We start from the raw sequence: 16,515 nt of genomic DNA, 5'->3' as shown, positions 1-16,515 counted from the left end.
AAGCAAGAGAAGGTAGGGACTTACACAGAAGTTTAATGAGGCAGACGGGGCAGGGAGGCCCATCACTGCGGCAGGAGGCTGAGCGGGAGGCTGAGCAGAAGGGCAGCTGTGAGGCAGCGGGGCTCCAGGAAAGCTGTCTGGGTCCCCGAGGTCAGCCGGTCACCATAGAGGTCCAGGAGCATCAGGACCACCCCATTGGTCCAGCCAAAGCCCTCCTGGAGAGAGACAGGGCCAGTGGGCAAGATCTCTGCAGGAAGGCCCCACAGCCTTTTAGGGGCTGTGAGCTCTCCACCCAGAGGCTCTAGAACTGCCTAGCCCCAGGGCTGCAGAGGAGCTCCAGTCAGCCTCCCGTGGACCCACATCCATGGGAGGAAACACAGGCCCAGGCAGGGAAGGTCATGATGGGGTGTGGGGACAACACAGCCCTGTCGTTCCCAGTAGGCTGTGGGCCCACTCACCTGAACTTCATACTCCCCTCCTCCACCTGGCTGCCCACCGTTGCTGATGTCATACTGGGAACAAAAGCACAGGCTCTCAGGGGGGCACTACCCCAGGCTCCCTACTTCAGCCCTCCAGGGGAGCAAGAGATGAGAGCCCCTTTGGGAGAGGCTGCTCTGGCCTGCAGCTCCGACCCCTGCAGTGCCCAAGAATGGCCACCGGGCGTCACCACTGTCCCTGGGCTTGGCAAAGCCTGGCACTCATCCCTGCCTGCCGCCCCCCACCGCCACCTCTCCCACTCACCATGGAGCACCACTCAGGAGCAGCTCACCTTCTCAAACATGGCTGACTTTTGGGAGTAGACCTCAAAGTTGGTTCGGATCCAATTCTGAGCCAGCTGGAAAGCCACTTCCTGGGCCCGAGGTGAAGGAGACTTGGCCAGACCTAGATGCCCCCCGCCCAGGCAGGACCCTGAATGTCCTGAGTCCCTGTCCCAGGGGGAGCAGAGGCCTGAGCCTTACTCTCCTCAAGGAGGGAAAGAGGTCTGGGCCTTAAGACCCCCATCATGAGCCACGTGAAAAGCCAACGTGCGCCTTCCCCAGGGCCTGGGTTTGGAGGGAGAAAGGAGGGCTGGTTCCCCTGACAGGTGGGGGTGGACACACATGTCTGCTGAGTGGGGAGCCAAGAAACCAGCAGGGCCAGAGAAAGACCCCACCTGCTTTGTTCACACTTCCCCCACACCAGGAGGCTGACCCTCCAGGCTGACCAGATGCAAGGGGGGAAGGTCCTGGGATACGCCCCATCCCTGCCTCCCTACTCCCTACCTCTGATGACCAGGTCCTGCAGGGGCGCCCAGGCATTGGGGAAGTCCCACTGCTGGCCTGTCTTCTGGAGAGAGGTTGGGATCCCGTACTGGTAGGTCAAGATATGGCTGTCCTAGGAGGTTTCAGACATTTTTAGGACTGTGGGTGGGGGCTCAATGAGGAACCAAGAGGCTGGGCCCTGGGCCAGCCAGATGTCCCCTTCCCTGGGCTTTCTCTTCTTGCTCATGGCTGCCCCCTGGTGGCTTCAGCGGGACACGCAGGCTCAGACTCGGGAGTGGAGGAGGGGGTTGGCTGCCACTTGCCAGAGGTCCTTGGCTCAGAAGCAGGGAGGGAGCAGGTGGTGCTGCCCCCAGTAACCCGCCCGCCCTGCTGCCCCCTCACCTCCAGATACTTCAGAGCCTTGTCCACGGCGTCCGGGTCAGAGAAACAGCCAGACCAGAGAGGAGTGAGGTTGGATGGGTAAAACTCTAGGTTCTTCTTTCCATTCTCAAGGTCATAGTCAAACCAGGCCCCTTTCTCTTCATCCCACAGGATGGCTCTCATGGCAGCCAAGCGCTGTTGCTGCAGATTTCTGTACTTTGTGGCTTGGATGTCATTCCCTGGGGTGAAACTCTCTTTAGGCTGAGCTACCAGGAGGCCCTGACCTTGGGTCCCATGCCTTCAAGAAAGAGGCCAAATTTGGCCTCCCCCTGTTGTCCTCCCCGAGGGCTAGAAGTCCTGACACCAAGGGGACGTGCAGACCTGGAGCCCACATTTCCGGCCTCTAGGAGCTAAGAGTTCCTGAGCTATGGCCCTGTAGGACTTTCTAGACCCACACCTGCCTGCTCCTGGGTCCATCGTAGGAGGGCACTGGCCATGTGCATTTCCCTAGCTCTGAGAGGTCCGAGGGCAGTTTTTTGGGGAAAGAGAATGGAGGGAGTTTGAAAGCGTGGACTCAGGTGTCATCTCACAGACCTTCGTAGTCCCTCCCAGTAAGAAAGGGAGGGCGTGTGGAGAAGGGGCCCCATTTGTACTCTTGCCCTAGAGGTGAGGTCCGGAGCCAGCCAGGAGGCTGGAGGCCTTTCAGTCAGGGTCCTACTTCCAGCTCCACAGCCAAGGCTGAGGTAGGACCCCAGCTGGGTGAGCTCCACCCACCCCCCCAGGGGCTGCTCACCCAGCCTGGTGTAGAAGTTGCTCATCAGCGCCTCTGCCTGGCACAGGAAGGCATTGAGGTCAACAGGCACGAATTTGCTGGTCCGGATGCTGCTGAGCGATGTAGAGTTTGGGCCTCCGATGAGCCACCGTGAAGAGAAGTCCCAGCCAGACTCAGCCCCAGCCTTGAGCTCAGCCCATAGAGTCACCCGGTCCTCTGCGAGGACAATGAGACAGGAAATGAGGGACCAAGACCTGACACCCAACACCAGACCCCCTGCCCCACCCCCGTTCCTGTGCTTGTCGCTGCTTACCTTCTGGCAACGTGTCCGCCAGCTCAAAATCCTTGCTGTAGGCCTCTGGCCTGGAAGAGGAAAGTGGGCATCCTGGCACCAGGAGGCTCCAAGGCCAAGCTGGAGGCTGAGCCATGCTGCTTCAACTGCCCCTGGATTGCCCTTGGTGGGCCCTGGATTGCCCAGGGCTTTCAGTATCAGCATCCGAGAGGTGGGGCTGTCATGGCTCTCAGACCAGAGTGAGGAGCAAGAGACCGAGAGGCTGGCAGCGGCTCCTTACCTGGGGCCCCCGTAAGGGACAGCATAGTGGTTCAGGACGTAGCTCTGGCCCCCTGAACTCACGGAGATGGTCCTGTTCTCCATCCAGAAGTCCAGTTCCAAGGCTAGGGTCCCTATGTTGTCCCTGGGGTGGAGCCAGGCACTGCTTCAGCCCAGGCACACCCCTCAGTCCCACCCTGGGAGGGCCCAGGTAGGGGGGCCTGCGGGGCAGCAGGGGGACTGGGGACCTACCTGAGGAAGGCGGTGTCGTTGGTGTGGGTCACATAGCGGTCCATCATGAGAGTCAGGAGGGGAGGCTGGCTCCGCTGCAGGTAGTACACACGGGCCCCGTTGGGGATGTGTCCATAGCTGCCAAGAAGGAAGCCTGCTGAGGTGCATCTGCCCAGCGGCCAAGGCCAAGGCCAAGGCCAGTCCAGCACTAAGCCCCAGGACTGTACTTCCCCGCGCCAGCCTGGAGGGGCCCGCCCCGCTTACAGCTGCACCAGGTCCAGGAAGTTCTGCAGCATGCCCTTCACCGTCTGGGGCATCTCAGACAGGAGCAGCCCCTCCATCACCCAGTAGGAGTCCCTGGGGAAAGGGACAGCTTGAGCACCAACCCCCCACACCACCCCCCTCTCCCGCCCTGCACACCGGGCCAGTCAGGGTGCCCCCCTCTGCTCAGGACAGCCCGCCGGCCCCGGGCTCCCCGACTCCTGCCCTGCAGCCCTGCCCGCTCACCAGTAGTAGAATTCGACGAAGCGTCCCCCGGGCACGATGAAGGGGTGGGCCGAATAGATGAGAGAGAACTGCTCGGGGTGGCTGAGGACCTCTGGCTTCACCTGCAGTCGGGAGGGAGGGCACAGGGAGCCCACAGGCCCCACGGTGTGGATGCCTTGGCAGCAGGTATATGAGTTCAGGCTCTGCTGCTGGTCAGTTGTGTGGCCTTGGTCAAGGCCAGAGCCGCTGGGAGCCAGGTCTGCCTGGCCCCCACATGCCGGCCTCTGGAGTCCCTGCTAACTCAGCCCGGCCTTGGCAGGGGCTCAGCAAGCAGCGGCCAGTATTAGGACCAGGTAGGGGGACTGTTTCCTCCACTCCCCTTCCCCCATCCCTGCTGCCACCCACGCCAGCCCCAGAGGCCCAGGGCTCCCATCCTGGATGGACAGGTGCTGTGCAGCCTTAAGCAAAGCACTGTCCTCTCTGAGCCTCAAAGGAGAGAAAGTGTCTAACAGATTGTACTGACCACAGCCCACTACCAGCAGTGGCAATTGTCCCTGAGCAGAATCCTGACCTGACTAGCTCTGGGAAGAGAGAGCCTAGGTGGGTGCCTGGAGGTGGCAGGTGAGGTTAGTTTTGCATAAGCGGCAGCTGGGGTGGTGGTGGGGGGGCGGTGGTGGGGTGGGTAGGATGGTGAGGGCTTCAAGGGGGTTGGTAAGAAGGTAGAAGTAGATGTTCCCTTCTCTCCCTCCAGAAATTCTTTCTAGAGAGCTGCATTCATGGACCCAGTGGGGGGGGGGGGGCTGTCAGGAAACGCATCCCAGTCTGTGATCTAAGGGCAATGGGGCCCCAAGCTCGTGTCCCCGTCTCCCAGCCCTATCCCCCTGGCTGAGATCCAGGACGTGGATACCTTCTTTCCCAGTTTCTTCCAGAGCTGGTGGAGCTGCCCTGCCCAGGCTCTCAGCTTGGGGTCCGAGATCTTCTGCAGCAATCGGGGGCTGGAAGAACACCGCCCCCGCAGGGTTCAGGGAGGCAGGCCCGTCTGAAGGTCTGCCTCCTGTTTCCTGTCCAGGTAGTACCTGTCCTTCCAGTCCTCGGGAGTCCAGGACAGCAGCTCCTGCCCCGCAGCCTGGAAGTGCTCTTGGATGAATGCCTGCAGCTGCTGTGGGGGGATGTGGTGCTCGTGGGCGGCCGCCAGCTCACGGAAGTCCTGTAGAACCTGGTCTGGGGTCCAGGCGGCAAGGAGGGGTCAGGTGGACCCCAGGAGCCCCGCCCTGATAGAAGCTCTTCTCTGCCTTGTCTTGCCCTCTGTCATCTTTGGTGCAAAAGCTTCAGGCGGTGGCGTCCCCTGGTGCCTTACCTGGAGCCGAGGACAGTGGCATGTCCACAAACTGCTTGTCATCATGGTAGAGTTTGGCCATCTGCACTTGGTGCAAGAGCTCCCCATGGCAGTAAATCTGGCTGTGGACAGGATTGGGAGGCGGGCAGGTCAGGTCACCACCATTCGGGGGGAAGAAAGGCTCAAATCTGGGCACATTCCCTGGCCTAGGGCTACGTGTGTGTGTGCCTGGGGAATGTGTATGCGCCCATGTGTGGCAGGGGCATGTGGATGGTGGGGACACACCTCGCTGAGAGAATGAGGAGTGCCCTCTGCAGTAGAGGACCTAAACAAGGGCCCAAGGCCACCCTGGTTGGTAATTTGGCACAGTGGACACCCAGTGAACAAAAGGAAAGGACCACTTGAATCAGAGACACGCCAGAAGGGGTGCGACCGACTCTGCACAGTGGCCCTGGGGGAAACTGACCATAGGGCTTAAGGCAAAAGCCTGTAGGTTACACCCAGTGGCAGCTGCTGAGACCTCCGGAAATACACAGATGCCGCGCGTGATGCACATCATTCAGGAGGCAGTGACTAGCCTGCTACTGGGTATTTATAGGAACCACCTCCGTGCCTGGAGCACAGCAAATATTCCTGCAACCAGAGTCCCTACCGGGTCCTGGGTGCCGTCTCTGATGAAGAAGGCGGTGCCCCCAAAATGTTCCTTCATACACAGAAAGGGTTTACCCAGGAACAGCTACACGGGGACCGCACGGGCAGGGGGCCTCTTCCCACAGGGTGGCGGGAAGCACCCCCGGAGCCACAGGAGAGCCCTGCGGCGGCTCTCCATGACTGACAGAGCTGCTTGGCCACCGACGGCAGTGCCAAGGCGCAGAGACGGTACCTCGACGGGAATCTTTGAACAATGGAAGAACAGACCAGCTCAGTGGGCTAAACTGTGTGCTCTTTCCCTTGCAGTGATGGACACTGAATGTGAAAAGCTCCCACACTGGTTTTAAGTAGGCTCTGTGCTGGGCATGGGGCTTGAACCCACGACCCTGAGATCATGACCAGAGCTGAAATCAAGAGTTGGATACTTAACTGAAGGAGACACCCAGGTGCCCAAGTTGGGGTGTTTATGGACTCAGGGGCAGGGAAAAACTGGACTAGGAAAGGGGGTGCTTGCATGGGGCACGCACCTCAGGAAGTCACTCCGGAAATTCAAGGGGTCCATAAGGTAGCTTTGCCTTCCTGACTGTAGACAAATATGCCTAAAATACTATATTGGAACAGAAGACACTGTGCCAACTGGGTCAGCCCGTGGTTCCCACAATGGGCCCAGAGACGTGTCAAATGGACACAACGTGCTCTGTCACCCTCTGAGCGCTGGCTCAATACAGACCCACAACAGGCACCTGACACATCTGTGGTCTGAAACAGGCAGAGAGAAAAGCATGAGGGGCGTGCTTACACAGCGTCACAAGTGTGTGCTCACACTCAATACGGGGTGGGTATTTATATATAAAAAAGAGGGTCCCCGCTGGCTAGATTCATCTGCTTTTCTGGGGGACATGAGGAGAGGCTGAGGGCAGGACAACACAATTTTTTCCCACATCGTCGTACTAGGACCCGACCTGCCACTGTGGTGTCAGAAGCATGAATGATCCTTTAGTAAGAGACTGTAGCTCTCTTTTCAAATCCTGACGCCACAATCCCCAAGGGCCTGATGGGGCAGGGTGTGCCCACGGCCCACGTGGCTAAGTGGGGGCTCCCAGTGAATGGGGCTATGCTGCCCAGTGGCAGGAATACTCCCCTCATTCCGGGCCGTGCAACCCTATCCTCTACGGCCCTCGCAGAACTGGACATGCTGTCGGCGACCTGGACGGTAACAGTGGCCGAACCTGACATCCCTTCCACGGGGAGGGGCGGGGAGTGAAGAGCAGTGCCACGCGGAGAGAGAAACGGCCGCTGAGGGCAGAGAGAGGAACACCGAGTATTCGAGGAAAATGGGCGATCCGGCGCACCAAGAGTGCCCAGACAGAGCGAGAGGTTACCGCCGTCCCCGGCACAGCCGTACGTGTTGCCTGAACCGGGGGGGGGGGCCCTGCGCCTGCCACGCCCAGCCTGCCTCTGGAACCTGCCAGCGCTGAGTGGAAGCCTGCAGACAGAGCTGGAGCGGCTCTGGGAGACGCTGTGGTCTCAGGACAGGACGCTGAGCGGGGCTACCTGCTGATGCCTGAGGCCAGCCCTAGTGATGGGCCAGTGTCTTTCGACTTCAAGTTTTTAGATGTCATTTGGGAAGGAATTTCCTGGAACTCCTCCCCACTGGGTCTTTGGACTGGGTGGTCTACAACTCTTGGCAGATTAATTGCCCTGGAACTATAAACCTTGAAAATCAAATACTTAGAAAGGCCCCTGATTTTGGGGTGCCTGGAGGGCTTGGCCAGTTGAGCACCTGACCTTTTTTTTTTTTTTTTTTGAGAGAGAGAGAGCATGAGTGCGAGCGCGGGGAGCGGGGGCAGAGGGAGAGAGAGAGAATCTCAAGCAGACTCCATGCTGAGCACGGGCCCTGAGGCGGGGCTCAATGTCATGACCGCCCAACCGAGCCACCCAGGCGCCCCAAGCGTCTCACTCTTGATCTCAGCTCAGGTCTTGATCTCAGGGTCGTGAGGTCAAGCCCCAAGTTGGGCTCCATGCTGGATGTGGAGCCTGGTTTAAAAACAACGTCCCCTGATTTTCGTGGACAGAACAGAGCAGCAGGTGCAGTGCTGAGAACAGAAGGCTAGTCAACAGCACAGAAACAATGGGTTTCTCGTGGGACGAAAGCAGTAGGCATCATACAGTCCCTCCAGATCCCCGTGGGGAATAACCCCACCATGAGACGAGGAAGGCCGTGGGAGCCTCACGGCGTGCTCACAGTAAACGGGATCCAGGCGTGACTACCGCTTATCGCAGCCTAGTAGGGGGCACCTGCCATTTCTGGACACCAAACCTGTCTCCCAGAGGCACTCGGGCTTTTAGTACCTAATGGCAACAACATACATGGTAGATTAAACAGCACTGGACCGTGAGCCATACAAGGGCTGCGGGGTGGCTGGGTGGCACAGGCAGGTAAGCATCCGACTCGGTTTCAGCTCAAGTCACGATCTCAGGGTCGTGAGATCGAGCCCTCTGTTGGGCTCGGCACTGAGCATGGAGCCTGCTTAAAGGTCCCTCTCCCTCTGCTCTCATTCTCCCTCAAACAAAGCGGGGGGCAATGCGGGAGGTGGGTTCCCCATGGTGAAACAAACGGAATTTGATTTTAATGAGGAGAGACATTCAGAGAAAAAAAAATACTAGCTAGAATCAGCAGACTAGAAGGAGTTTTCTTCCAAGAAGAGGCAAATGCTGGGAGTCAGGCCGGAGGGATGATGAGGCTTTAGTGAAATGGGTCAGGCCAAGGCAACAGGTAAGGCTGAGGAATGCCAGGGTCCAGCACTGGGAGGGGCCTGCACCATCAGCCAACAGAGCCTCCTGACTGTTCTAATGTGGACTGAAGCCGAAGTAGCCACGGGGCGATGGCCTTCCATACTAGCGACTGAGGCTCAAGAGCCATGGCTGTGGGAATCTTCTAGACCTGCCCACCGAGTTCTGTGGACACGTGTACTTGAGCCTGATGTACTACGACTGCCCTTGCTCTGGGAAAAGGTGAGAAGAAGATACGCCCTGTTGTACAATCGGCAGGGACCGGAACTATTCTGAAGACCACCTGTGTCCTCCCCCAGGGAGCAGGTGTGCCCTGCTACGTACAGAACAGCACCCAGGGAGACCAGTCTCAGTGCCAGCCTGGGAGCTGAGACAGGGGGTGCTGGCTTTGCCTCCAACCGACACAGAACCCGGAAATAACAAATAATAATCGGTTGTAATAAGTAATAAAGTCATAGCTACCTGTAAGGATGCCCATCCGTAACAATATTTGGTCTAAGGGCAAAGTTCGAGTCCCCGGAGAAGGTGCAGAGGAGGCTCTGGAACTCTCCCAGCCCGGTCTGCAATGGACCCCATTGTGCTATGACCGCACCGCCATACGGTCGAACACTGCTGTTACGGGTATGATTCCACCAGCTTGTGTAAATAAGGCATGTGGTGAACGGAAACTGATGCCTGCATAGTTTCGGAGACAGAGCGAAAGCCTCCTCAGAATGTCAGACCAACGGGAAACGACTGGCCCGAGGAAGGACTGGGTTTAGCTAACTTCTGCACTAGGCAGCTCTGCACAAGCCTCTCATTAAGACACAAACCGGAGGGGGGGCACCTCGGTGGCTCAGTCTGTTGAGTGTCTGACTCTTGATTTTGACTCAGGTCATGATGCCGGGGTCCTGGGATCGAGTCCCGTGTGGACTCCTTGCTCAGTGGGGAGCCTGCTTCTCCCTCTGGCTGCTGCTTCCCTTGCTTGTGCGCGTGCGCTCTGTCTCACAGATAAATATTTTTTTTTAAAAGATTTTATTTACTTGACAGAGATCACAAGTAGGCAGAGAGGCAGGCAGAGAGAGAGGTGGGGAAGCAGGCTCCCCGCTGAGCAGAGAGCCCGATGCGGGGCTTGATCCCTGAGATCATGACCTGAGCTGAAGGCAGAGGCTTAACTCTCTGAGCCACCCAGGCACCCCGATAAATAAAATCTTTTAAAAAATTATTCTCTAACAAGGGACGCCTGGGTGGCTCAGTTGGTTAAGCGGCTGCCTTTGGCTCAGGTCATGATCCCAGCGTCCTGGGATTGAGTCCCACATCGGGCTCCTTGCTCAGCAGGGAGCCTGCTTCTCCCTCTGCCTCTGCCTGCCTCTCTGTCTGCCTGTGCTCACTCTCTCTGACAAATAAATAAATAAAATCTTTAAAAAAAAAATTATTCTCTAACCAACAATGCCGGTGTATCACCATCTCACACTACGGCAGACATAAGCTGGAACAGGAGAGTCAGAATTACTAGAGTCTCATACAGTCACGATTAGTCTAGCCCAGCTTCATCTGGCCAGAACATCTCCGGACGAGGCCACTCAGGCTCGCTGGCTTCCATCTGCCCTTGTCAGCCTCCAGAGCCGGAGAGGCCTTGGCAGTACATACGGTCACCCCTTTGGGCACGCGAAACGGAGAGGCAGCCTCCCTTCCAGCTCTGAGCCTCCTTCAAAGCGTCAGTGTAACAGTGGGTTTCTCCCACTACATGACTGTCAGGCCGTGCATTCAGTTCTTTACCTTCAGCTACTGTTTCTCCTTCTCCCCATTTATATCCAAGCTTTTCCAGCTTGGGCCAGACTGCAGCAGTGACGCTAGTCTAGCGAGTGCCTCCCCACAGTCCCCTCCCGCTCACCGGGACTGGGGCCACGTGAGTTCACTTCGAGCGGGCCATCCTACCCCCGAGCCTGCGTGAGGCCTGAATACAGCCCTTTCCAGTGACCTCCTGCATTTGGCCAGATGGGGTGAGGGCATAATGCGCCACATCAGGCTCCCAGGGATCAGACCTAGCAGGTTAAGGGTAGAGCTCCGCCTTCTTACCTAGGAACCCTCCCTGCTTTGGCCACGTGTGGCTGCTGCCTCCGGCCCAGCATCTCTGCATCGGGTAGAGAAAAGAAGGCTGAAGCGATTTGAGGGCAAAAGAAAACAGTGCGGTCTACCGTCGTCTTCCTCCCACGTGGGAAGAGCCGCGTGGTCATACCAGCCTCCTCTCCACCCCCTCCCCCGCCTCGATCCCCACCCCCACCCCCGCCCCCATAGAAGCAGAGCCATCTATCCCTGGAGCCCCTCACGCCTGAGTGTGAGCACACACTTGGGAAGCTGTGTCAGCCAGCCCTTTACGTCCACATCTGCCCTTTCAGGCAGCCACTGTTGTTATGGCCCGGATCTAGCTCCCTATGGAACCACGGCTCAGAGGGGTAGTGTGCTCCCTGGTGTGACAAGATACAGCCCAGGGGTCCAGACTGGTGCAACATCTCCTGGTCTGGTCCTCTGACAGTATACTGAGCATTCATGATGACACCTAGGTCAGACTACCTGCTCCTGCCGGGGTCTCACCGGCCAATTCCTCACGTGTCCTCTCCCCCAGGGAGCCTGCCCTGTAGCCCGTCTGTTTTGTCGACACAACAGCTCTTACTGGCATTTTGTGCCTCAGCTGGTGCATCTAGATCCGGCCCACCTCTGCATGGCTGTGACCTCCCAACATCCCATTGGCTCATGACCCCATGTGAACCTCATGACTTCACATGAACACACTGGGATACCCACTTGCTGGCCCTAATCACTTTCCGATTGAGGACAGGGGTTCCTCTGATGGGTATCAAACATGTTCTACCTGGGGTGCCTGCATGGCTCGGTTGGGGGGCTGCCTTCGGCTCGGGTCATGATCCCAGAGTCCTGGGATCAAGCCCCACATCAGGCCCCCTGTTCAGCGGAGAGCCTGCTTCTCCCTTTACCTGCCGCTCTACTTGTGCTCTCTCTCCCTGTCAAATAAATAAAATCTTTAAAAACAAACAAAAACCAAAAGTCTTCTACTTTAATGAATTTCTCAGATTCCCAGTGACTTCCATAGGACTGTACACCACATGGGCGATGTTTCTATAAACCACCTTTCCCATCGCCCTTCTGCCTGACCGTATGGCCAGGATGGTGGCCACTAAGAGTAGATTAAACCCCAACACAGTGGCAAACACTATGCAGTTCAGCCTACTGAGCTGATTTGTTTTTTGGTTTTTTAGATTTTATTTATTTATTTGAGAGAGAGAGAGCGAGAGATCATGAGCAGGGGAAGGAGCAGGGGAAGGAGCAGAGGGACGAGCAGGCTCCATGCTCAGTCTGACGTGGGGCTCGATCCCACAACCCTGAGATCATGACCTGGGCTGAAATCAAGAGTCAGATGCTTAACTGACTGAGCCACCCAGGCGCCCTGGTATTCTCATTCCTGGCCATAGCGGTGGCCCTCCAGTGCTACCTGTTCACCTTGGAACGGCCATCCATGAACCAAGCACCTTTTCTAGGGAACAGAGCCTCCTGCTCTCACATCCAGGTTGTGGAATTAACTCTACATTCTCCCGGCAACATGCTACTGGATAAACCCTTTCCACCGCATTATGGAACTCTTCCAGGCCCTGCCCTCCCTCTTAGCAGCTCATTTCTCCAACATCACCCAAGATACTATGAGTGCTTCAGGTTTTAAGATTATCTTAGGTCTTGTGGCACCTGGGTGGCTCAGTCGGTTAAGCCTGTGACTTTGGCTCTGGTCCTGATCTCAGGGTCCTGGGACTGAGCCCCGAGTCTGACTCCCTGCTCAGCATGGAGCCTGCTTCTCCTTCTTCCTGTGTACCTCCCACCCCACGGGCTCGTGCTTTCTAATAAATAAAAACTTAAAAAAAAAGATATTTTTACGTCCTTCAGAGAGGGGCAGTCTCAATGTCTGATAACAAGCTAGTAATTGCCTCTCAAATGGACATTTTTCTAGTCCAAAGTCTGGCAGGAGTGCTGGGAGGGGCCCCAAGGCTTCTGCTGTAAGCAGCCCTCTACATCCACGGAAGGGTGTGATCTGTGTGACCTCAGGCCATTTTACTGGTGCCCATTTGGAACATCCAATTAATACAAGAAGTGAGAGCATCATGGGCAGATTCACAGGCCTTTTGTTGTATATCACTAGAGATTGGAAACACTCCTCGCTTGGATATAACGTCCACCCCTGTAACGCATTCGGGCAAAGTAAAAGCAATCACTTCACAAGAAAAGTGTTCAAACACCAAAGAAGCTTTCATCTCAGCCCCTTTGACCCTGGTGTTCCTAACCATGGCTTTGCGGACAGGTTTGGGTTTTACAACACTAGGTAAGGGTAAGTGTTCCCTGGCCAGACATGACAGCCACGTCTGAGACACATTCGGGAGAAGGAGAAACCCCTTGATATCAAGTCTGTCTAAATATTCCAATCTCCATCCAAACATGCACCTAAAACCCACCAGCTCTTGCACTCTCTGTCCTCCCAACCTGACTGTCGCCCGTTTCAGGGCTTTAACCACGCATCTGCTACCACGGTGCACGGAACCCCACAGCAGAGTCAAGAATCTTCTCCATCCTCTGACCATTTTGCCACTCATATGCGTAACGTCTTGAGCCCCCGGCAGGGACACAGCTAAGGGACTCTAAGCTTTTCACCAATCTTTATCTTGATTAAATTGTGGGACCTCTGCTTCAAGACGTGGGAGGTCAGATTTCTCATTACCATCTTTACCTTGCAAAGTTTTTTCCTAATTCCTCCAAAGTAGGGTGAATAAAACAGATTTTGGTCCCTTGCATTTGGGGGGGCCTACAGGAGCTCCCAGTAGTCCATTCAATTTCTAAGAAGTGCTGCATTAACACATTTTGAGGGGCACCTGGGTGGCTCAGTGGGTTAAATCCTCTACCTTCAGCTCAGATCATGATCCCAGGGTCCTGGGATTGTGCCCTGCATCGGGCTTTCTGCTCAGCGGGGAGCCTACTTCCCCCTCGCTCTCTGCCTGCCTCTCTGCCTACTTGTGATCTCTGTCAAATAAATAAAATCTTAAAAAAAAACAAACAAACACATTTTGACCCTAGCCACATATGCTTTATTCACCCCATTTCTCAATAACTGTTTAAAGATTCTACCCTGCTGGGACAGGTCCATTGGCTCCCTCCATCTATCTTATTCTCTTGGAAATCAGTCTTGCCTGCTTCATTATTTGTTTCTAGAATCATTTTATTGTCTTTTGGAAGCGGCTCTAAGGTTAATGGACATACCTCAGGCCAGCCAGAAATGGGATCCTGCCCCCGCCCCCATTCCTTAGGCAGGGGCCCCGAGAAGAGAGGCTGAGGCTTGGACTGGCCAAAATGTAGGCATGGCCCATCTCTCACTTTCATGTCTGCTATTATAGGATAATAATAACCCAGGGATTGCATTTTTAGATTTTTTTCTTATTATTCTGCATTTTCTTAGGCATCCAGGGAGTCAACACTCTGGGAGTTGGACCCATCATCTCCAAATTCCATTGATAACTTTCAACTCCAGGAACAGATCACAACACAGCTGCCACTCCAAAACACGGGTGACCCTCAGCCAAGCAGGAACCAAAGGGCGTACATCCCCGTCCTTCCATCTTGCTTTCCCTGAGCCACATGTCCCAACCAGGCAAGGTCCTCCCAGCAAATCACAATTTTCTGACATCCACTGCAGTACTACAGTCCAAAGTTGGTACTAACCAACGAGCTCAGGCCATGGCCCAGTCCCCCACAAGATGGCCCTCGGTCCAGCTAGCAGGGGCCGGTTTGGGGGGCCCCAAGCTACACCCACTTTTGACCAACTGGCTACAGACTGGGAGGTTCCCCCAAACCCACCAGGTTCAGTAATGCACCGACTCACAGAAGGACCGAGGGCCACCCAGTATCACTCAGACTTAGAGACCTGGAGACTGAGTAACCAAGATCGGACACATAGATAACTCCCTGCCTCGGTCACAGCCCCAGGTGACAACTCTGAACGTGAGGCCCGGGTGACCTTGTGCATGATGTCACACGGTTGCTGGGAAACTTAGGGGCTATTCAAACAAATTCACTGGAAGAGGACAGCTGGAGCTTTTGTTTCTTCTCTCTTGGACTGGGCCCTATGTGCATTTTATCTGTCTTGATTTTAATCTGTAACCCTCCACTGGAATAACTATTTGGTGAGTAGCAAATCACCAGCACCTCAGGTGGTCTTACCCCTGACACAGCAGCCTTTCCTTACTGTTGGCAACTGACCTCATGCTTGACAAAACTCTTGCTCACACAGCCTCTCTGAAATCCTTATTACAATTTCTCAGAATAAAATCTATGAATCATCCCGAGTATTCCCTTTCCTTTTATACTCCTTCATCAGCGAGTCCTATCAGCTCCCTTTGCAAAATATGCCCCATCCTGAACGACTTGTTACCTGTCTGGTCCTACCACTGACACCCGAGCCCTGCCTCCTCTCTCCCGTGGCCTGTTTCCACCTCTGTCCCAGCCACAGAGGCCTTCTTCCTTGAATCATGACCTCAGAGCCTTTGCACGGCCATTTCCCTGACTCCTTGCCTGGACAGTCTTCCAGATCCACACAGAGATGACGGTTCCTTCCACAGTTCTGCTCAAATGTCTTCTCCTCAGACACCGTCCCTCTCCATCCCCTCGGACACCCCCTCTGCTCACCCTGAGTGGCCTCCCCACTGCATCTGACTCCTGGCTGTGCTTCCGTCAGTACTATCCTTGCTAATTACATAAGGTCCCCAAAGACAGGGACCTTGTTTCTCTTGTTTGTTGCTGCAGGCCAAGAGACACAGTGAGAGCTGAAGAAACCCATTTAGATGAGAAATGGATGACATCCTGTGAGCCTGGGAAGCAGGACAGGCTTACTCATCTGTCTTATTTGGGGATGGGAACGATGGCTCTGGAAAGAGGTCTGACTTGGCTCTTGGTGACCGAGGTCAGAGGTTAAACTAAGGAGGGCTTTCGGGCCCTGACACTGCTTCTCACCTCCTGGCTGGAGGAACTGGAACACCGGGGAACTGGCAGAAAGTTTCCCAGAACCACCTGAGGAAAGCCCTGCACGGTCTGAGGAGCAGCTTGGAGCCAGGGATGGAGGGGGTGGGGAGGACGCCTGCATCAGGAGGCAGCCCCCCCCTTTCTCCAGCACTGGAGGTCTGGCGGTGTCTGGCACAGAGCCTGCCTGCCCCCCCACCCCCGAAAGCTAATTTCTTCCCTCCACTTCCCTCCCCAGGGATGACCCCCCCCCCAGCACCTGAGATCTGATCCCAACCTATGGACCCTGGCCTTCCTGCCCCAGCCCCAGCCGCCTTCCCCACTCCTACCTGTCACAGGGTGGGGGCAGGGTGCCCTGGGACCCCAGCCCCAATAGAAGCAGCAGACACAGCTCCCGGGTCCTCCCCTGCATGGTGGCTGTGGCCGTGGCACAGGAGTCAGCTCTGGTACCTCTTATGCGCTGAGGTGCAGCCTGACTCACCCACTCACCAGGGACAGCCAAAGTCCACATGTGGGGCGTGGTGGCCCGAAGGGCTGGATGCCAGGTCTGTGCACTGCAGCTCCCTGCTTCTGCGCTCAGCTCACAGAGGCCAACCCCTGCCCCCTACCTTGTCCTTGTTCTCCTCTTTTAGTCTCCACAGGGGCCACCAGCACAGGCCCTTCCCTCAGAGTCACGAGGTGGGGTGGCAGCGGGGGCAGCGGTCACAGGAGTGTCAGGGGCACAATTAGGTCACACATCTATGACCCAGAGGGCCCCAGGATCACCACTGCAGAGTGTTAACTTCTCCTTTAACATTTCAAACAGAATGGTGTAACTGCCCCTCAGAACAATGTATTACTTAAAATATAATCCATGGGACATCTTACTAGTTACCAAGCACGTCAAGAAAAACACATACTGGCAACAGGCCTCTGGGGGAGCAGCCGGGAAGGCCCGAGCGGCTGGGAACACCCGGCCCCCCAGCCCGCTCAGGGCTGAATGCCGCCTGCTGCATTTTTCCTGCATTTTTCCATTATCTGCCCCAACTGC

General features: G+C 56.1%; 1 protein-coding gene across 1 annotated transcript; it reads right to left on the bottom strand.

Moving 5' to 3' along the window:
* Positions 1–14: 14 nt before the first annotated feature.
* Positions 15–15,897, bottom strand: TREH (trehalase; the record flags this gene model as incomplete). Its single annotated transcript, XM_080817731.1, has 15 exons — positions 15–215; positions 459–512; positions 770–882; positions 1,263–1,374; positions 1,644–1,861; positions 2,416–2,610; positions 2,708–2,757; positions 2,967–3,089; positions 3,197–3,313; positions 3,440–3,532; positions 3,683–3,783; positions 4,569–4,656; positions 4,738–4,882; positions 5,019–5,119; positions 15,815–15,897. 15 exons carry the CDS (start codon positions 15,895–15,897, stop codon positions 63–65), a joined length of 1,746 nt encoding a protein of 581 aa, XP_080673857.1. The 3' UTR covers positions 15–62.
* Between the last annotated feature and the right edge of the window lie 618 nt (positions 15,898–16,515).

This window comes from Martes martes (assembly GCF_963455335.1).
Source record: "Martes martes genome assembly, chromosome: 10".
Lineage (NCBI taxonomy): Eukaryota > Metazoa > Chordata > Mammalia > Carnivora > Mustelidae > Martes > Martes martes.
This window is presented reverse-complemented; position numbering and strand designations above follow the sequence as displayed.